General features: G+C 31.8%; 1 protein-coding gene across 2 annotated transcripts in view; it reads left to right on the top strand.

The window, feature by feature from the left end:
* LOC120076771 (signal peptide peptidase-like 5) overlaps positions 1-10,194 on the top strand; it is a 39,952-nt gene extending 29,758 nt beyond the window's left edge. Inside the window, exons 11-14 of one of the 2 annotated variants that reach the window (XR_016529108.1) lie at positions 3,643-3,785; positions 5,991-8,057; positions 9,519-9,602; positions 9,786-9,961. Coding sequence is in view for 1 of the 2 variants with exons in the window: in XM_039030676.2 (XP_038886604.1) it covers positions 3,643-3,785; positions 7,987-8,057; positions 9,519-9,602; positions 9,786-9,886 (399 nt within the window). In the remaining variant the exon portion in view is untranslated. Of the gene's footprint in view, positions 1-3,642; positions 3,786-5,990; positions 8,058-9,518; positions 9,603-9,785 lie in introns of both variants that reach the window. The other variant, XM_039030676.2, reaches the window with a different exon arrangement.
* The last annotated feature ends 12,607 nt before the right edge of the window (positions 10,195-22,801 follow it).

Genomic DNA, 22,801 nt, shown 5'->3' with positions numbered 1-22,801 from the left:
AAATTAGTAATGTCACCTTAAGATCCAAGAGCCTCCAAATCCGACCACCTAATATCACTAAAATTCCAAAGGGCCTTTATGATACGTTTATCTAGAAAATCCAATTTGGATTCTTGAAGAATAACAATAGTTAGGTTGTGTCTGAGGATGTGAGATTTGACGAGCTCGTTTCACCCAAGAACCCATTCCATGAAACATTAAATGAAAGAATGATCATAAAGAAGGAAAAAAACCCCACCTATTGCCTATATGGAGGCAAAGTTATTATATTTAATAGTGAAAATGAGCAACAGTAATTCCTTGACTCTCCATAGTTTGCTTTTTGATGGACTTCGGCATCTTTGTTGCTGAGGGAATGGGCATGATTTTGAGTTGTTTTTGTTTCAAGCCAAGATACCAAAAAATGAATATAAACTAAGGGATCAGGATCACAAGATTGAGAATCACACACAAGGAGGATCACCCCAATTTAGTGTCAACAAGCATCTTGTTTTGGAGGCAAAGAGGTTAGAGTTGGTAGAGAGTAAAGCCAGAGAGCAGGGGACAATGGATGAGGTAGGAGACTAAGGGGAAAAGGAAGGACAAGGGGACAATTAAAGTTGAATTTTTGGTTCCTTTGAAGAGATGGATGGTTGGGGAAGTTAACAACCATATTTTAGGGCTTTGGGTCAAGAGAGACGGGTTGGGTAGAGAGAAGGTTGTTTTAAGAGGGATGGTGCAAAACCACCTTGTCAGATATATTTGATAATCATGGTTTCCCGATGGGTTTAAAGGGGTGATCTGTGACAGGGGTCAAAGGTACATGTGAGGCTAGGAAAAAGTGGAAAAGATTGTTGCAAAGTCAAAGAAGTCTGACCTTTTCGTATACAAATGTTCAACTGTGGTACAAGAGCTTTTGCCAATTGGACGTTGCAAGGTAGCCATCACAAGCATCTTCTATGAGTTTTAAGAGTTTCAAAATCCTGTTTCTAAAGGAGAAGATTTATGATCCTTTTCCAACCTCCATAGGAAGGAACCACTAGAATCAAAGAAAGGGTGCATGATGATACTAAATAAGTAATAATTTGTAACTAATAGCTATCTTAGGAAGAAAAGAATTCCCAAGATTTTGACAATCTTGCCCAATAATACAGTTATTTGGAGGGGTGGAAATGGTTCGGTTCAAACTGAATTTTCTAATAAGTGAAACTGAACCGATGTGGTTTGATTCGGTTTTAAATTCAATTTTGGTATTTTTAAAAAATCTATGTTATATTTTTTTTTTAATTAAAAAACGGTTCGGTTCGCTTTGGTTTTAAATTTGGTTTTGTTCTTTAAATTAAAAACAGTTCGGTTTTAAATTCGGTTTTACTCTTTTTTTTTTTTTTTTTTTTTTTTAATTTGGTTTTACTCTTTTTTAAACCACCTTGTCAGATGTATTGATGGACACAGGTTCCAGGAAATGGGTTCAACAAGGGAGTCTGTGGCAGGGGTCTAGGGGAAAAAGTGGAAAAGGTTATAGAAAAGTCGAAGAAGTTCCCACCTTTTTCAGCAGTACGGGATTTTTCTGCTAATGGTACAACCATTGTATATGACTGTTCAGTTGTGGTACAAGAGGTTTTTGCCAATTGGAAGCTGCAAGGTAGACCTGACAAGCATGTCACGAGTTTACAAGTTTCAACATCCCATAGTGAGCTTAGCTCAATGGTAATTGACATGACCTTCCTCAATAGTTCAATCCTTGTTCCTCGTAGTTGTACTAGAACAAATCCCAGTTGTCTAGGGAAAGATTTCTGATCCTTATTCACTTCCATATGAAGGAGCAGTTGGGTTTGAACAATTTGTATTCAGATTCCAAGTCAAGAATTTCGAGAACGGGAACTTGATACCCTTCTTGGTAAGAGGAAAGAATGTCGATCTAGGTAGGGCTCTATCGGTGTCAAAAGGGTTAATGAAGCAGTAGAGGTTGATGTGTTATTGTAAGGCTTGCATTATTTTGTACCAAACGTCATGGAAATGTTTTCTTAGAATAACATGGAAGTATCCAACTGTTTGAGGCAAAGGATTTGCCCATAGGCTTGGTAAGGGTCCAAGTCAATGGGGGACTTTTTGCATCTTTAAACAAAGCGTCTTTATAGGGTCGCACAATGTACATTAGAAGTGTTGCAGATAGAAGCTTTTAAAAGGTGTTTTGACCTCTCCTTTCCTCACCAATGGTAATAGTATTTTGTATTACCCCCGTTTTCTTCCATCTTACTATCTCAACAAGTTTTCCTTTTCTATTTTTTGTTTTCTCCACTCAAATTGTTTTGCTTGTTAAACAAATTTCTCTGAGAAGTTTTTGGTTTAGGGATGTCAAGAAGAAGGTTAAGAAGGTTCCAATAAACCATTTGAGGGAAAATATCAATGAGTGGAGATGAAAAGTCTTATCCCTCAGTCTTTTAGATTTTAACCTTAGATCTCTTAGGGGATCTATTTAATTGGAGAACTTTTGTTCGATTATTGCCATTCTAGGTTGCTGTGAGGTATCCAGCAAGGGCTAACTGGAGAGTTGGCGATCTCAGACATGGTTGAGTAGGGTTGATGGGTGGGTTTTGTGAGGTGGAGCTGGTGATTGTGTGGGAGAGGGGATGAGAGGGAAGGAGCATCAAGGCAAATTTCTGATATTCTAATTGTGTTACTTTTATAGTCCCTTTGTTACTTCAATTTATTTGATATTTTTCTTTCACTCCCTCTAGTTGTTCGTATCTCTTGAGCATGAGTTTCTTTTAATTTCTTCTATTTAAAGTTTCATTTCTTGTTAAGAAAAATTAAATTTGAAAAATGTAAAACTGCACTAATCAATATATAAACTTCGATAAATGAGTACTATAATTTAGTTCATTTCATTTTTTTTTAAAAAAAAAATCAAAACATGTATGATATAATATATTACAAATTACATAATACTGTACAATAATAATTATACAAAATGTATAGCATAAAATATGTTAATTAATTAACAAAAATCAATTGTGGATATTCAACTAAATATTTAGATGGTAATTACCAATATTTTTATTCATTATGAATATACTACTCTGTACACACTTCGAACAACTTTTTAAATTAAGTTCTAATTTCTTATTACTATCAAACAAATATTTGAAAGCACAAAAAAAAAAAAAAAAAGTCCATGCAACTTTGTTTTTCATTGAATTCCTTATTTTAAAGTTTTGTTTTTCAGATCAGTAACCAAATATACCCGTGATTGTCACAATTGGAGCCAACTTTTTAACTAGTATGTACTGCATCAGAGTAAATATGTAATGACATGTATTGGTCAATGTCCTTTTTTTTGTTGCTTATTAGTTACTTGTAGCAGCTCCAATTCTTCTGTCTCCTTGCTCCGGAAAATAAATTAAGTACTTGATAATTTAATTATCCTGGTTTCAGCACGAATATCATTCAAAGGATATTAAATGGGGTTAGGGGTTTGATTAAGAAATCTAACAAGATATTTACTGGGTTTAGTTTGTATTCTCATGCAATTTCTTTCTACTTCAAAAGTTATTTGGTAATTGTTGTCATTTCTATGGGTCATGTTCAGCTAGTCCACATTATAATTCCCAAGATGCATGGAACAAAATCTTTCATGATGGATTTGTTTGCCAACTTTTTCAGGTTGCCCGAGGGGACAATAGTGGTGGAGAATCCATTCCAATGCTCTTGAGGGTTCCTCGCACTTTTGATCCTTGGGGTGGTTTTGATATGATTGGATTTGGGGATATACTTTTCCCTGGTTTGCTTGTTTCGTTTTCTCGCAGGTACTGATGTCACAAACATTACAATGTCTCTGTTGTAATATAGGACTGTTTGTTATCTCTTGTATTGTTTAAAAAATTAATTCTAACTCTAAATCATTATTAGAATGAAGCGTGTAGAATACATGAAAGAAGCTTTCTATATATATGTTAGGGAATTAGAGAGAAAACTTCAAAAATACAATAGGACAATTAGAAAAGAAGACTTTCTCCATAAAGCTGCCATTTTCCATTAAATATAAAGTTCACAAAATCTTCATCAATCTTTAGCAAGGCTTTGTCATCCATAAAGGGATTAATGGATATTTGAAACTGGAAATAATCTTCCAAAGCATACTGAATTTCCTTCCAAGAATGATGTGCGAGTAGTTTAGTGACTACAATAACAGAGTCAAACTTCAAACCCAAAACCCAAAACTCAAAACCCAAAAGGAGGACTCTTGAAAACAAGAAAACCTAGAATTTGCTTCAATTCAACCAGATTGCTTTGACTTGGAAGTTTGGCAATCCACTTCTGCAAATCTTCTCAAATTTGATTTACTAATTTGCAGTTCCTCGTGAGGCTGATCCTTTTCAAGAAAACAAATAGAATTGAAGTTCAAGTTTCTCTACTTGTCACCTTAGAATAGTCTAACCACTTTCTAAAATACTAACCATCCTTTCTCGTCGAAGCTAGTTGGAACATGAAAGTTCATTCTTTTCAGTGCTAGGCCAAACATCACACTCAAAAAACTTTCCATAAGAAAATCTAAACTTAGCTAATTGGATGACTCTTGAAGCTCTGTGATCTTTCTTATGAGAAAAGGACTGCTCTGGGAGATGCAAAAGCTCAACCAAACTAGCTTGGAACAAGTGTAAAAGGGACAGAGAAAAGATTACCTTCTGTTTGTAGCTCATGTCTTCCACAAAAAAAAAAAAAGAAAAGAAAACCCATTCTCCTCATACCAAATACAAAAATAGGTAGTTTGAATGCAACATCTTTGAACTTCCATCATAATTGGAGAAACCACACTGAAACTGCAAGAAAATGAAAATACTGGATGAAAAACCTGCAAAAATGGCATTAGTCAGTGAGTTGGAAGTAGAGGTGGTGGACGGAGGTGGTGAGAGCAGCGGCATACAACTATGGTGAAGGAGAGATAAAAATCCGACGAAAGAAGATGGGATTGGTGAGAGAGCGTAATCGGTGAGCGAGAAAAAACAGTGGAGGGGATCTAGGGTTTAAGGCACAACGACCGAAAAAAGAGATGTCTGCCTCAACAATGGCCTAGGGCTGTCGGTGGTAGGTGGTTGGAGATGTCTGCGGCCGTCAGTGGAGGCTACAGTGGACAAATGTTGGGCTAAGAGGAGTGGGATGATGAAGATTGACAACTGAAAGAAGGAAGAAAAAAGGAAGTTGACAACGTGAAAGAAGGAAGAATAGAAGTTGATGACTAGGATCGACAGCCAAGGATGATGAAAGGAGGCGTTTGCAGCTGATGGCAGTGGTTGGTGGCTGGACTGAGGGGGCTATGTTTCCAGCGCATGTAGGTGTTTTTGAGGAACTTGGAGTTTCTGTCACCTACTTTTACAAACCTGGATATGGAGAAAGTGATCCACATCCAAAGCAGACAGTAGGTCTAATGCATTTTTCCCACTTTTCCGCACGAACTTCTTAGGGGGTTGAGTCGTGCAACTTCTGAATCTGTTCTGCTTTCCTTCATGCATGTGTTGTCATCTCCTTCTCCTTTTGCAAAATCTTCATCTTCTTCGACTGCATTTTGGTTTTCAGCATCTGCCTTCTTTTCCCCTTTGTTTACACCGTCTTCTTTAAGGGCATTTATGCTCAAAGTTTTGCAGGATGCTGAGTTGGGATCTGCTCGTAGTGGGTTGGTTGCTTCTTCCTCTTCGCTTTCTCTTCCTTTTTCTTTGCATTCAGATGTAACTTGTGATCTTTGAAGTATTCTAGTGCAATTTCACGACTTCATGCCATTTCCATCTGATTTGTTTCTTCCTTGCATGGGATATTCACATCGCCTTGGTTTGAATAATTTCTTTCTTTTATTTCCCAAGCTCTCGAGTTTACCCAAACTTTTTCATTTTCTTGAATTTTGCTCACATGGATTGGTGAACTAATTTTTTCAAGCATGATGTGGATCATCTTCTCATTGATTTCCTCCATCAAACTTCTGTATGTCTGCAAACGTTGATCCATAGTTCTGTGTGTAGGGTTGGTTCATCTTGACGGGGCTTCCACCTTCCATGGTCATGAACCATATTCCAGATAAGAGTTTCGAGCCTTGACCATACTTTTAGTGGTGTAAAATTCCATTCCTGGCAAATTTCTTGAAAATTCTTCTTTAAGGCATTCCTCCTTGAAATTAGGCATGTATTATTGTCTGGTGGTAACTAGCATAACTCACTAAGATCCGTTTTGCGATAGCATCAATAGAAGTTTCCTAGTCTTCTATCATTGACAACCAACGTTGATCCAAATTGACTCTCAGATACCAAATTGTTGTAGCCTAAAGAGAGGCTGAAGGAGAATTCTTCAAGAATTTAATCCAGATCTTTATTATCAATGAAGAGGTTATTGATTACAAGAGGGAAACCCTTTCTTTATAAGGAATTTACAACAAACTAGAGGTATTTAAAAATAAAATATTGAAAAGAAACTAAAAAATTAAGCCAAGAATGACCCCAATTACTATGTAATTCCCTACATCAGATGGTTTAAGGTTTTTCTTTGTCATGGTTATCTATAGATTCATAATGCAGACTTTTTGATATTTCAATGCTGGTTGAATGATAGATGGATATCTTAAGATTCATATTTCTCCATTAATTTAATCAATTCCTCTTGTTTTTCAAATGATAGTTTTAGAGTATGAACAGCAGTGAGTCAAGTCTGGTTTAACACTAAGTCGAAGCATTTACCTGGTTATGTTCTACATCTCCAATTTTTATTGTTCAGAAGATGCATGAATGCTTTAGGATTAGTGGAGATGTCGAAGAGCACTTCGAGGACCATTCTTTTTTACTTTAACTTTGTTGGGGTTTCTTTTTGAAATGCTAGCTATCATCTATTATTTTTTACTTATGTGGAGTTTTGATAACCTTTATTGATTGAAGTAATTTTTTTTGTCTTAATAAAAATAACAAGCACCGAGGCTATGCTATGTATGAGAGTTGAGAGGAATATTTTCTTATATTATATTGTGTGGGAATTTTTTCTTTTTCTTTTTCTCTTCTTTTTTTTTTTCTTTTTTTTTTTTTTTTTGCATAACTGAATTGGCAAGACATCCATTTCCTTTAAGGTTGGAGATTTAACCGGTACTTCACATTTTACCAAAGATCCCTAAAATTAGCAAATTAAGCAATTAATCCAAGTTAGAAAAAGAAAACGAAAGCAAAAATTATAGCTCTACAAATATAAAAGAAAATAAATTACATCTTTAATTTTACTGCTTGATTTTTTAATTTTTTTTTTTTTTTATTTTTGAAAAGAAACATAACTCCAAGTACAAGGAAACAAATTGTCCAAAGTAAATCAAGAGACAGACGTAATATCAAGAACATCACTCTACGACATAAGACAAAATAAGCTAAGCTGAAAAAACAAATGGCCCCCAATTCAAACAAATATCTTGGACAGAAAAATTCCCAAAGAGCTTAGAAAGAGAGCACCAGGTAGAGGCATTGATCAATTTTCTACCATTACAAATAAGGAACTGCAGGAAAATAGAGAGTGTGCCCACTTCTTTGATAGTTGCACATATCAAATATTAATTTCATCAAGCTAAAGTTTAACTGATGCACTCAAGTTTTGTGTTTTTACTCGTTGGAATGGAAATAAGCCTTAAACATTACAAAAGAGCTGTATTTATGCATGAAAGGGAGACTTGGTAGCCAACTATTAGCCCAACTAACCAAATAATCAGTCTAACAAATAAGTCTGTGGCCAACAAACAGCCATAATGAACTAAACTAATGGCCCAAAAGAATTACAAGAAGAGAATCAAACAAGGATAACCACAAACAGATAAGAGGACCAAGATACCAGAATACCCCTACCAGATGTGCTGGATTTGCTTGTTGAAATTGAATGATGAAAACTTAACCATGTTTTGCATTTTGGACTGTTGATAATAATATTCTGTATTTATGTTTTTTTTTTTGGGTGCAACTCTGTTAGTTCATTCTGTTTTTGTTGGTTTGTGGCCAGATTTGACAAAGCAGAGAAGAAAAGCACATCTAATGCATATTTTCCATGGTTGCTTGGTGGTTACGGAACTGGTGTGTACCTTTTCAGCAATTTTTTTCGATTATCTTTTTCACGTCAAAGACAAAAACCTTCCTGGCCTGTTTAACTTTTCATATTTGTTTTTGGACCAGAACCTTGAAATAGATTAAGGCGACTATTCAACAATATACTATTGTCCTGCCGACATGGCCTTAACTCAAAGGCAACCACTGTTTCTAAAAAGTTACTATGTATCATTGCAATCTGGGATACATCTGCAGGTTTTTGCTTGGATCTGTGCGGCTAGAAGGGCAGGGAATAAGACCGCTTCTATATATTTCTGTGTCATCTTATATGACACCTAGGGCTGAAGAGGGTAGGGAGGGTCGTATGGACAAGGAATGACTCTTGATAAAATAACATGGTAAAAGAAATGCTTAAAAGAATGGTTAGTTCCCACCTTGTTTGTACAAGGTATACTTTCCATTTCGTTGACTCATTGACTAGGAACAACATGGTTAAATGTGGCTCATTGACTAGGAACTTCGAGGTTAAATATCTCTGGGCATGAAGCAATTTTAGATTGGTGTTCTCGTAGAAACTTTTTGAGGAACGTAAATGTGAGAATACTACATGCTGTTTGGTTTGCAAGGACAATCTATACTTTAGAAACCTACTCAAGACAGCAAGTGGCACTTCTAAGTCGTCAAGTATAACTAGGTAATGTTGGTGCTATTAGGTGCTGAATTTGAAATTTTGGTCGTAATTCAAGGCTTGGTGTTGTATTTGATCTTGTCTAGAGAGTATCATTTCATTTAAAAGAATGCACTCATGGGTCCGGTCCTTGTAAATGGAGAGTGACCTGGACTTGTTGCTTCAAAGGGAGAACGGAAAGGTCTATCAACTTTTAAGTTCTTGTCCTTGTATGGGTTAAAAAAAATCATTACTCATCAGTATGGTTTAAAAAATTTAGTCAAGATGTTGAGAACTTTTGAGTAAAGAACGGTTGGACCATTATTAATGATTTGAATGTGGCATTCCCTTGGTAGTTAGGAAATTGATACTTTGACATTCCACCCCTCAAACTTTACTTCATAATAACCTTTCATACAAAAGTTCAGAGATATTGAAATATGATGTTGAATCATGATAAAGAAGCGAGAAAGAAATTATGTTGTTACAAAGAAAAACAAACTATCAAGAAGTTTATGGTAGGACAGTGCCATATTGAAATATTGAAATTGTAAACTCTCTTTGTAAAAGGTATAGATGTTAATCAACTTGTTACAAACAAACTATAAAGTTTAGTTTTCACTGGATATTAAACTCTCTTTTGTAACAAGTGGATTAACATACAGATACTTATTTTATTTATTTATTTATTTATTATTATTATTATTTTACTTTTTACATGTAATCTAGTTGTCTATATATTATGTAACTCTGCCTGAGTAGCTTAAAATGACTCTACTTATTAGTCTCTTTTTTAATGATATTGGATTGAACTTTTTCAGGTCTCTTCTTAACATACTTGGGCTTATATTTTATGAATGGACATGGTCAACCTGCACTCCTTTATCTTGTCCCATGCACCTTAGGTAACACAGTTTTGTTATTTAGTCAGGTCTCAATTGGATCATTTTCCAGTTCTTAAATTTTTTTATCAATGATGAAAATAACCAAGTCTTATTATTATTATTATTTATCAATTTTTCTATATTCCAGTTCTTAAATTTACCTGGTTACAAAGTCCTCTCTTCATTGTTTTGATTTACTTGCAGGTGTTACTGTTGTTTTGGGTTTGATCAGAGGTGAGCTTAAGCAACTTTGGAGTTATGGGACAGAAAATCCCTTGCATAGGGAACCTTCTGGAGAAGCTTAAAGTTTTAGGTCCTTCAAAAGGTAACTGTGTAAAATAATGTTTTTTTTTTTTCCTTTTCCTTCTGTGGTGAGAAGGGCATTTATTATGCCGTAGGGCGTCGTCTTATAATTGTAACATCTTTTGCCTGTGTTGTCAACACTCGATGTATTTAAGAGGAATTTATTTCTATATTTTAATCATTCTTGAAGCTATGTGGATATGATTTTAAATTTGTTATATGTATAAAAAAATTTCACAGATAGAAAAAAAATAGTAAAAAGACATTGATAGACACTAATAGACTTCTATCAACGTCTATTAGTGATAAACTTCTATCAGAGATAGACAGACAGTGGAAAGACTTTTATTAGCTTCCATCAAATCAGTGATAGATAGATAGTGATAGACTTTTATTAGCTTCCATCAAAGAAAATTAAAATGTTGCTATTTTGTAAATAGTTTTCTTTATTGTTCTATTTTTTAAAATCCCCCTTTACAATTTCAAGATACTCAACTCTTGATAATAATTCAAGACGTGATGCATATAACGATTTGGTTTTAGCTCATCGTTTCTTTAAATAAATAAAGACTTAAAAAAAAAGTAGGAGTGAAGGTTTTTGCTTGTTTTTGTTACTTTAAATAGGTAGTGATGGAGGCGTTAGTTTAAGAACTTGAAGTAAAATTTAAGGGTGAATGTTGATCTCAATGTTAAATCTATCGACATGATAACATATGTAATAATGACAACCATTTTTAAAGGGGGAAAAAAAACATTTCTAATAGTTGCTAAATTTTGTTGAATTTTTGTGAATTTTTTTAGTAAATTTGAGCACATTACTTACTACCTGTTCTAAATTTTTTTATTATTAAATATTTGCAATATATAATATGATAGTAGAAAGTGTTTCAAAATTGGACTAGAACTTGAAAGGTGAAGGAACTTGTGGCTCAATGGTGATGACAATGTTCACTATTCTTTGTTTTCGATACTATGTATCTGTTGATGGAGATCTAACCTCCACTTTTGAAGTTGTTGAATTGTGCGTTTGGATTATCTTTTTAAGTGTTTGATAATTATGCGAAATAAATTTTGGATATGGTCTGTAGAGGTGGTGGTACCAACTTTGACCAATCTAGCATCTACCAGCAACACTAACTATTCAAACAGAATTTTGAAAATTGAAGATGATGTCGTGCACAAAAAATCTTTAAAGTATAAATCTAAAAGAGGGAAGCACAGAAAATTTGAAAATTATTTAGTTGCATTTTAAACAGCACTCCGGGATTGTGATGTCACTAGGGAAAATTTATTTAGGGATCTTTTTAAATATAAAACAATATTAAAAAAATATTTACACTTTATAGCAAAAAGTTTTAAAAGTACACACTTTTGAAATTTTTTGCTATAAAGTGTAAATACTTTTAGAATTTTTTTATTTATAAGAATTTTCTATTTATTTATCCAAACAAAGTCCCCCTTTCGGTCATTCTATTAAATTTCTCTACTAAAATTGGTCAAAATTGAACTTGTAATTACGTGAGAGGGCTTAAGCTCTTGAGAGGGATATAGTTAGAGAGAAGAAGAGGGAAGAACGTTATATCAAGGAGTTAAACTAAATTTTGAATTAAAATACTTAGTCATTAGTAAATAGAAAAGTGTGTTTACTTTTTCTTTCTTAAAAGTTAAAACTACTTGGCATAAGATCACAAAGATGTTTTGGGAAATGGAGATCATCTTCTTTCTATTTAGAATTTGGTGAAACATAACATAATGTGTTGTTAATTATTATCCTTAATACTACACTATTCTTTGACCTCATATTTGGAAAACAAATGTGTTTTTTTCATGAAATTAGGTATTACAATTGACTGAAAGATTTTCCTAATGCTCCCATTCCTTCTCTTTTTTAGTATGACTTGAGTTGTATGGAATGTGCCCTATGAATGAACTTTAATTCATCTTCTCCTCCTTTCTCCAACTTTATTTTTATCACAATTATCACTACTATTGGTATGAGTATCTTGGAAATAATATTTGGTTGAATAAATGAGATTTACATAGGGAATTTATAGAAAGGAAGATAACCAAATTTTCTAATTATAGCCTAAATATATGCATAATATAATGATAGAAACTGAAGAAGCAATTTTAAATCAAAACACGGTAGATCTAGGCGGGAAACAGAAAACCCATGAAGAACTGAAACATAGAGAACTTCTAGGCTGGAAACAGGAACTCACGAACTTCTAGGTTGGAAACAGAGACCTTCATAAAGATCTAAAACAAAATTTATGAACTTCTGAGCTGAAAATAGAGATCTACGAATGGCAGATTAAAAAACGGAACAGAGCGGAGCTTAAACTCATTAACACAAAGTCAAACCAAAACTAGGCTTGACACAAGCAAAGTAGAAACGGACTTAGGCTACTAATTGGAGATGGATCTACCTCTATTGATGGTGGATCATAGGCCAAGACTTGGATTGAGTTTGATCGAGGATCGAGTTCTGGACCGGGGATCAGGGGTCGAGTTTTGGACTGGGATCGAGTTTTGGGCCGAGTCAAGTTCTGGACTGGAAATTTGACTAATTTGCATGGCTGGAACGGTTGGAGGTTCACGTTTGAAGAATTTGAATAACAAAATTGGAGTGAATCGAAGATGGATTAGTGCGTAGATGTACCTCCGTCGATCGGCCGACGGCTGAAAAATGGAAAACTTTAGAGATTGGGTTCTGATACTATGTGGAAACAATATTTGACTGAATAAATTCTTGTATTAACTTGAGATTTACGTAGGAAATTTATAGAAAGGAAGATAACGAAATTTCCTAATTATAGCCTAAATATCTCAACAAGTATGTTTGGATTATCTTTTTAAAGTTTACATTTTAGTCTAAGTATAATCCACAACTAATATTTCATAATTGTCCTAAGATATAGAAAATTTTCATATCCAGATTTTAGCTTGATGATTTTTTTTACATTTAATGATATTGATTCTGTTTTCCATTTCTTTTGTCTTTATTTTGATTCTTACCATAACAGCACCTATTCTGTTCCGCCCATATCCATCAACAATTGTTTGTTTTTTCCATTAATTTTCTATTCAAGAAATCAATGGGCAAGTCTTTGGTTATCATAATGTCATTATATTCATTGTTTATTGGTTGAATATATTGATAATATATTGAAAAATATGAATATACATCACATATATCATATGGATGTGCTTATAAATATACTAGAAAATGTAAAAATGCATCACATATATTGTTCGATATATAAGATGATTTATTGTGTAAATTTTTGTGTTCATACACTTATCAAATATACCTTGATTTATGTCAAGTCTTGCTAATTTAAATGTAAATCAAACATATTGTTTTGTGTATATCAAGTACACCTTATTTTCTCCTTCGAAATTTTTTGCAAAGTCTTGCTTTCGTATAGGAGGAACAACATTTGAATTTTTAGAGAAACTTTAATCGTGTAGTTTTGAAAAAAAAAAAAAAAAAAAAACAAAATTTCGAAAATTTCATAATTGCGCCTGATATGAAAAATTTCCCTTACATGCATTGTTTGCACAAGATTTCCAAAGCAACATATTTTGTGTACTATTTTCAAATATAGAAAAACGAACCAAAATATTTATAAATGATAGCAAAATATCACAGTTTATCTGCAATAGATTGCGATAGATTATTATCTGTGTCCATCATGACACAAATAGATATAGATAGTAGTCTATCGCAGTCTAATGCGATCTATTGTAGATAGATTATGATTTTTTGCTATTATTTGTAAATATTTTCAGCAGTTTTGTCATTTAAAATAATTTTCTTTAATTATAGATTATAAACATTGGAAACACAAACTATTCTAATTAGAGCCCAAACATGGTTTGGACAATAACCCACTTCACCCACTTGAAATTTGTGCCTAGGGATGTGTTTGGGTCACCAACATGAGTTGAATTAAGTTGGTATGGTAATTACCAACTCAATGTTTGACCCAATAACTTAAATGTATTGTAGGAGTTGAGTTAGTTATTTTTACCAACTCATCCTAACTCACCCCAACTCTCCCTCCCTCTAATGTTTTCAATGTCAATCAACTCTGATGATCACCTTTGCACGACTAACTCCGCTGATCAAATTTGAGCTTTGATAACCAATTTTGACGAAAATTTTAATGAAGATTGCCTTCGATGATCAACTCCGATGACAAATACCTCTAACGACCAACACCGACTTTACCTCAAGCGATTGGTGAAGACCATCTCTAATAATCAACTCTGGCGACAATCACCTATGACAACCAACTTTGATAATCACTTTGGGCAACCAACTCCAACCATCAACTCCTTTGTTCTCTAATTCTAACAACCAACTCAATCGATCACATACTAAAAGAGAAAACAAAAACAAAAATATCCAAATGATGAAAGTGTTTTATATACAAATTTGTAATTATTAATTTATGGCGTTTAATAGTCGTCTTTTGTAGTAACTTGATATTAAGGTATTATCCGAGGATAATCAAGTCATCCTTATAGACCTACTTATGATACATATCCAAAAGACTGACAACTTCTTAATAGTCCCACCACAGTCTAGGAAGAGGTATTATTTGTGTCTACTTGGTAGGATTAATTAGCTTAACTAATTTAATGAACAATATTTTTCTTTTGTATGCATGGAATTGGCCCATTTTTTGCCATGTTTATATTTATTTTATGAATATGTAAAATACACCACAAACGGCAACTCTATTTTTTGTGTATGTTCAACCCTTATGCTCAACGACTGTTAAAGTATGTTGTATGATTGTTGATTATATATGTAATAGTATTTTGTTTACATCAAGTACAATAGTCACATGTAGAAAATTGTAACATTTATTGAGTTCACATCTCAAATGAGTGTTAATAATTTGGGAAATTAAGTGTTTAGTTGAATGGTGGAATAAAAAGTTAAGAGGAAAAAAAAAAACAAAAGAACACGTACAAAATGCATAATTTTTTAAGTTTATAAAAACTTTACCAGATACCAATAACTCAATACAACTCAACTTTACATTTCAAACACATACTTCCTAAACCAACTTAACTCAACTCTGCACTCCAAACACAGATAATTATTACCAACTCTACACTCAAAACACAGACAACTATTATCAATACTGACGATTATTACCCATAGAGACATAGACAATTATTACCAACTCTTCCCGCCAAATGCACCATTAATCTTTAGGACATAGCCTACCACCATATCTTAAGCTTTAAACTTGGTATTATATAGTAAAATATAAAATCAATTACACCAATTTCTTTATAAAATCAATTACACCAAATTCTTCCTTTATTATCTACTTTTTACCAATAATTTAAAAAATCAAGTAAAAAATTGAAAACTACGAAAAGTAACTTTTAAAAATTTGTTTTTGTTTTTGAAATTTGACTAAGAATTCAATCCATTGTACTCAAGAAAGATCGAATCATTGTAATAAATTATAAGAAAATAGACTTAATTTTTAAAAATAAAAAACAAAAAACGAAATAATTATGAAACGGACATTAATTATTCCTATACGTCAATGTTTTAAGACTTTTAATTCAAAGGGTAGAGAGTCATGCTATGAATCATCAATTGAGTTGAATTGTCTTCCAACTTTTGATGGTCGGGAGATTTCCACTTCCCCTTTTGAAGCCCAAATCTTACCTTAAGGATAGAATTGAGATCTCAATCACAAGGAAAGATTTGGAAATGTAAAATTTTGAGTTTTAATTTTTGTGGCTCGTGCCTTCTTGTAATAGAATGTATGAATATCTGGAGCATTCAAGTAAATAATAACCTGTCTTATTCGTGGAGTGCTTTGAAGATCAAAGATTGAGGGAGTTTCAAGCTTTGTCCGATCTTTGATTCATTTGATCATTTAAGTAATCTGTAATCTAGTCTATCCTAGAGGTTGAGATCAAATTGATTATAAGACTATTGGAGTTGAGTTCTTTCGATCTTATTGTTCAACATGGTTCTTAGATCTGATCTCAATAGTTTCTTAATATTTTGTTAATAAAGCTGCTCTGATTCCTTATCCTCTAATAATGCATGTTAAAAGTAGGAATGAAAATTTGGTAGCTAAAAATATATGAAAATTAAAATTTATGGTTCAAAATTAAAGATAGGGTTGCCAACTCAATCAAATATCGGTTTAATTGTCAACCACAACATAACTCAATTGGCCAAAGATATATATATCCTTGTGTCTAAAGAGTCGGTACTTTGAAAAAGTAATGATATTTCGAAGGAACTTGTCCAAACATATGCTAATTCACTTTTTTTTTTTTTTTTTCAAATGAAAATAAAAATAAGCTTTTTTCTTTTTTTAAATGTTTTAAAATTTAAAACTTTATTTTATTATTTTTTATAGATTTCAATGGAGAAAAATAATAAGATTTGTGAAGGGCCCACACTTGAAGTTAATGATTAAAAGTTGCTATTGTCCATGCCTAATTAATTTGATATATGTGTGTATATAAATGTTACTATTTTAAGTGTGAAGTTGACTCTTCTTTTTTTTTTTTTTTCATATATATAGTAATTAGGTTTAATTGAAGCAACCCATCTGAGTGAAGAGATCAAGTGTGTCTCTAACACTAAAAGGAAAAAAAAAAACGTAAAATTATGATTTCGTTCGATAACCATTTGATTTTTTGTTTTCGTTTTTAAAAAATTAAATCTATAGATACTATTTTCACCTCCAAATTTTTTCTTTTAATTTTTTTTGTCTACTTTTTACCAATAATTTAAAAATCAAGCTAAAATTTGAAAACTAAAACAAAGAACTTGTTTTTGTTTTCTAGTTTTCGGAATTTTGCTAAGAATTCAATTCTTATACTTAAGAAATATGCAAATCATTGTAAGAAATGAAGAAGAAATAGACTTAATTTTTAAAAAATAAAAAACCCAAAAACAAAATTGTTACCGGATGGAGCCTATATTTTACTTTTTTACTTTATTTGAGGGATGAGTCGAATTTAAATTGAAGTCTTACTTTTAATCTCACCCAATTATGGCCTTTAAACTTAGAAAATTATTTTAAATGATAAAACTGTTGAAAATATTTACAAACAATAGTAAAATATTATCATCTATTTGAGATAGACCGTGATAAACTATTATCTGTATCTATCATGATACAGATAGATACAGATAGTAGTCTATCGTAGTTTATCATATATAGACAATAAAATTTTACTATATTTATAAATATTCTGATTCATTTTTCTATATTTGAAAGTAGCCCTTCAACTTAAATGGGGACATTTACTAGTTAATTTTGTGACTCTTGTCTTTCATGTATTTTGGTGGCTAAATTTATTTTACTTTAGCTTTATTTTAGGTATTGGGTGGGTGTTGAGTTAAATTTTTTTTTTAATAGTTTAATGGTTAGAATCAATAAGAAATTCTATTTACTTTTTCTAGTGGAAAATATATATATCCTCTTTAAAAAAAATTATTTAGTTCAGATTTTATTTTAACATAGATCTTTTTTTTTTTTTTTTTTTTTTTTTTTTTTTTGACAAATATCAATTTATAATTTTAAATTTTGGAGGTTATATCAATTTAAACCCTAAACGAATAATTATATCAATTTAAATCGTAAACTTTAAAGTTTATATCATTTTTCCCAAACCAATAATTGAATCAATTTAAACCCTAAACTATATTAATTTAAATTCTGAATTTTCATAATTGTATCAATTTAAACCCTCCATCATGTTTTATTTGGATACACTTATAAAAGTTCAGAGTTTAAATTGATATACTTATAAAAGTTTATGGTTTAAATTAATACACCTATAAAAGTTCAAAATTTAAATTGATAAAATTATAATTTGAAATTTACATGGATAAAACTCCAAAATTTTAGGATTTAAATTAATAAACCCTTAAAGTTGAAAGTTTAATAGATACAATAATTAGTTTAGAGTTTAAATTGATACAATCCAACTTAAAGTTGAAGGTTTAATTGATATAATTACTAGTTTAGAATTTAAATTGATATAACTCCTAAAAATTTAAGGTTTAATTGATAAGTTATTAGTTTAGAATTTAAACCGATACCATTCTTAAAAGTTTAGTGTATAAATTGTATTTATTCTTTCTTTTTTTAATAGAAAATCTTTGTCTCGATCCTCATGAAGAATTTCAAATGGAGAATCAATGGCTCCACTCCGCCACGATAAAATTCCTATGGGTCATAGATAATTTCTAATTTTAACTTTTAAAAGATATATATTTATTTCACCACTTTATTCATCAAAATTTAAACTTCAAATTGATTCAATGAGCAAACTCTAACGATCGAAAACAAGATAATAGTATTGAACAATGATATGGTTCATAGGTAGTTGACGCTCTAATGATTGAATCAATATAGTAATTTTAGATAGCCAAGAAAATGGATCAAAATTCGTACCTCAAATGTTTCAAGTGTTCTTGATTATATAAAAAATTTTATGTCATGATCACTTGATTAGTTAATCTCTCAAACAATTAATTTGACCGTTAATAACTTAATATATCTATTATAAATAATCTCGTTGGTGGATCCAAGAACACATGTAGTTGACCTAAGAGAAGAACATTTGGACATAATATGACCAACATGGTCGACCTTATGAATTGACTTCCATGTATTCTTTAAACTTCCACGATCGAGTCTAAACTCACCCTTTATGGTGCTTATTGATCTTTTGATCTATCTTATGAGTTAATCTTTTTATATTACAAAAAATTGCACTTCTCTCAACGCCCCAAATTATCGGAAAAGGGTGGAAACTGCATCGGGAGATCCTCTCCCGATGATAGATGAATTTTCGGGAGTTTGGTTGGGAAAAATCTGTCGAGAAAGGATCTCTCGGCACATAAAATAGGGTGTTGGGAGTTGTTCTAGACTCCCGACTCATGGAATAGGGCGTTGGGAGTTCCTAGAACTCCCGATGTATAATATATGACGTCAGCAGTTCGAGGAACTCTTGATCCCTAGTCTATGTGTCGGGAGTTCTAGGAACTTTCGACGCCCTATTCTATGCGTCGAGAGTTCTAGAACTCTCGATGGTTTGTTTTATTCGTCGAGAGTTCCTTCATTGGTTGAATATTGGTTTTTTTTTTTTTTTAATTTAATTCGTAATTTTTTTTTAATTTGATATGAATAACCTGTAAAGCATCATTAACCGACTCAAATAGATTCACATAATAAATAAAACAAAGAAAACGAAATCCATACTATAACAAATAAATGAAAAGTTACAAGATCCTACAGTAAAACAAAGTCGATACTAAATAAAAGAAAATTGTTTTCAGAAATACATGGAAGAAATAAAATGAAAACAACGTCAATAAATACAAAAAAGAAAACAACGTCTGGAACACAACATCTTGAACAATCGTCTAATCTCATCTCCAAACAACATCCTACAATAAAACAAAAATATTCGAATGTCATAATCTTTAAACATCCACAACACGTTCAAACTTCATAAACAAAAACATTCACAAATGTCATAATCATCCAACTAAACTTCATAAATAAACAATTTAAACCAAACTCATAAACAAGAACATAAAACTCAAACTTTCTCCCCAAAACAATCTAAACTAAACTCGACCCACCTCCCACAACACATTCGAACTTCATAAACATTCAAAACATCCATAAACATTCATAAACACACAAAAACTCCAAGTTCAACAACAAAATGAGCAAAACGAGTATAATCAAGCTCTACCCACCTCCCACGACAAACATGAAACTTCTCATAAACATAAAAAAAAAATACACAAAAACCTACAAATTCAACTCCAAAACGATTATAACTGAACTCTGCCCACCTCCACAACATATTCAAACTTCATAAACAAGAACAGACACACATAAAATGTAAATTTTCTCCCCAAAAAAATCTAAACCAAACTCGACCCACCCCCCACAACACATTCAAACTTCATAAACATTCATAAACATTTATAAACACACAAAAACTCCAAGTTTAATGACAAAACGAGCAAAACAAGTATAACCAAACTCTACCCACACCCCACAACATGGTCCTTTAGCGCGACAAGTCCTTACGTCGTTGGGAGTTCCTAGGAACTCTTGACAGTCCCTTACGTCGTCAGGAGAGATCCTATCTCCCGACAACTGAGCTCCCGACGACAGATTTAGGTGTCGGGGGAGCTCCTTTTTCTTGTAGTGTTAGCCTCTATGGGTCGGTTTCTATACTTGATCAAATAACCCACTTCTCTTAGAATGACCCATTGGATGATCCTTTTAAAGTTAAATACTTAACCATATTTTTTTTACCCATAACAACTACAAAATTTTGAGATCATTGGAAGAGATTGAAAAATAAATAATAAAATAACATTTGGGTGGTTGTACTTTAGGTTCCATTATCTTCTAATACTTTCAATAATCTTAAATTACTTTCTATACTTTCAATATAATCTTAAATTTGGTTCTTCAAATTAGTTTTTATTATTATGGGTCAAATAATAATAAAAATAAAATTCATATAAATATATTTTGTAAATATATTTTCACAATTTATAAAAGAGAATGTTAATAAGATTTATTGAAAGTCAACAAATTAACAACAATAATAAAAGACGGTTTATTAATAACAAACTAATTCGATTAGGACTTAATTTTAAGATTTATTGAAAGTATATAGAGTTAAATTATTATACAAAATATTATTTTAATATTTCAAAAAGAAAAAAAAAAAAAAAGAAAAAAGAAAGGAAAGGAAAAGACAAGACAATGATTTTGTATGGGAAATTCCTCATTTTTAATTATAAGACACTACTGTTGTAGACTAGTAATGTTTGGTTTTAGCAACATATTTTGAACATGTGGATTGTGCCTTTCCAAAATATGTTTTATTTTAGATAGAGAAAGAGAGAGAACCCCTTCATTTTATTTTATTTACAATAATTTAACACTGTTTATGGTGCCATTAATTTCAATAGATTGATATAAATTAGGCCATCATGTTTGACTATTTGAAAAGAAACCAAGCCATGTATCTCTCTCTTGATGGAGACTTGACACAATAATAAGTAAAATGAAAAATTTAGGTTCGTTGATAATTATTTTGTTTTTTTTTTTAAGGAAAATAGTTGAATTCTTAGCCAAAAACAAAAATAATTTTAGAAAAACTACTTTTTTTTTTTTTTAGTTTTCAAAATTTAACTTTGTTTTTAAAATTATTGGTAAAAAGTAGATAACAAAATAAAAAAATTAAAGGTGAAAGTAGTATCTATAGGCTTAATTTTCAAAAATAAAAAACTAAAAATAAAATGATTATCAAACGGAGCCTTAACAAGGTAGTGTTGTGTTGTCTTCTCTTCTCAACCTTATTTCTTGTAAGTATTGAATATTGTCAATGTTTGATTTTCTTTAGAAGACTTTTTATAATTGTTAATGCACAAATTGGACAAGAGAATAATGGAAGGTTAAAGAAACTATATATTGATAAACTTAAAGTCACTAATTTACCTTCTACGTCGAATTCAAGAGAATTAAACTTCAAAAGTGGATGCCCACCTATATCATTAATTACAAAAGTTGAAATATATTGGATAAATAATCTTTCAAATTTAGATAGATCACAAGCGTGCATGCACACATACACGATAGTTAAAACTTGTAAAAATATGGAACTAAACTATTCTTTCCAATGTTAGTTGACAAAAGTTGCATTACGAAACAATTTATGGGGATCAAATTTTGTAATATGCTCTCACCTGTCTTGAGTATTAAACTAATTAACATGAATCCATCACTCGAAAGTTATAAGGTTAAGCAACTATTCTATAAAATTAGTCAAGGTGCGTGTAAATTATTTAACATACTAACATGTATCCTTTTGTAAATAGTAACAATTAAAAAGAATTAAGAAGTGTTACGCCAATGGAAGTAAGTTCTAGTTTAATGTTTTTAATTAGTTACAGATGTTGTGACAAGTTGCATTCAATACAAAATTTGAGTTTTCCTCTCAATACTTCTTATTCAGAGTAACGTCCTATTCTGTCCCACCAAATTTTCCTAACTCAGCCTTAGTTCTTCAAAGTGAAGATTTTGTTCTCACTAAACAGTAGATTAATCATATTTTTCATTGAAAATTGCCTAGTTTCCTACACATTTTGTTCTATCATGTGCACAATATAACAACTTAAGTTATAGTAATTTTTTTAAAGTATGACAACTACGTAGTGATAGATTCCTAAAAGAGCTATCTTTCTCAACCTAAACCCTGTTAGTTCTAATGTATTTAACGTTTTATTGAGTTTTTAGAGGAGAAATCAAGCAAAGGAAGTCATTGGGACATTTTCGGTGCAAAACGGGTCAAAACTGAGCACTTAGCGAGCAACAGGAGTCAAAACGTCAAAACTACCAAAAGGAGTGCAACACCGCGATACTTGCATCTGCACCTTGGCACTAAAAAAAGAAGCATACCATTAGCACTACAGCTATCTTATGATGCCGTAACGCTCCCGTCTAAATGCTCACATGAGGACCTTCAACACTGCAATACTCCTAGGCACTACGGCAAAGGGCTTTTAGCGCCACGATGTTAACCTAGAGCGTCGTGGCGTTCTAGCCATTTGTGTAAATATTCTTCTTCAAATTTTTAGGGCTTTTTATACAAGGGATAATGGAAGAGTAAGGGGAAAGCAACAATCAACCATATTTCTTCTTCTTCTTCTTTTTTATCTCTTAGCTTAGGAACTTTTATTTTTTGTTTGTAATCACGATTTGTCCCAACCTTCTCTACATCTACATGAAGGTTCAAGGTTAGTTTTTTTCTAGTTTTTGGGAGTAAGGAATTCATGTAATTTTGTGAGACTGATTTTTATTGAACTA

This window comes from Benincasa hispida, chromosome 4 (assembly GCF_027475165.1).
Source record: "Benincasa hispida cultivar pf3 chromosome 4, pf3_genome.v1.1, whole genome shotgun sequence".
In the NCBI taxonomy this organism is placed as follows: Eukaryota; Viridiplantae; Streptophyta; class Magnoliopsida; order Cucurbitales; family Cucurbitaceae; genus Benincasa; species Benincasa hispida.
Note: the sequence above shows the minus strand (reverse complement) of the source record. Positions and strands in the feature narration are given on the sequence as shown.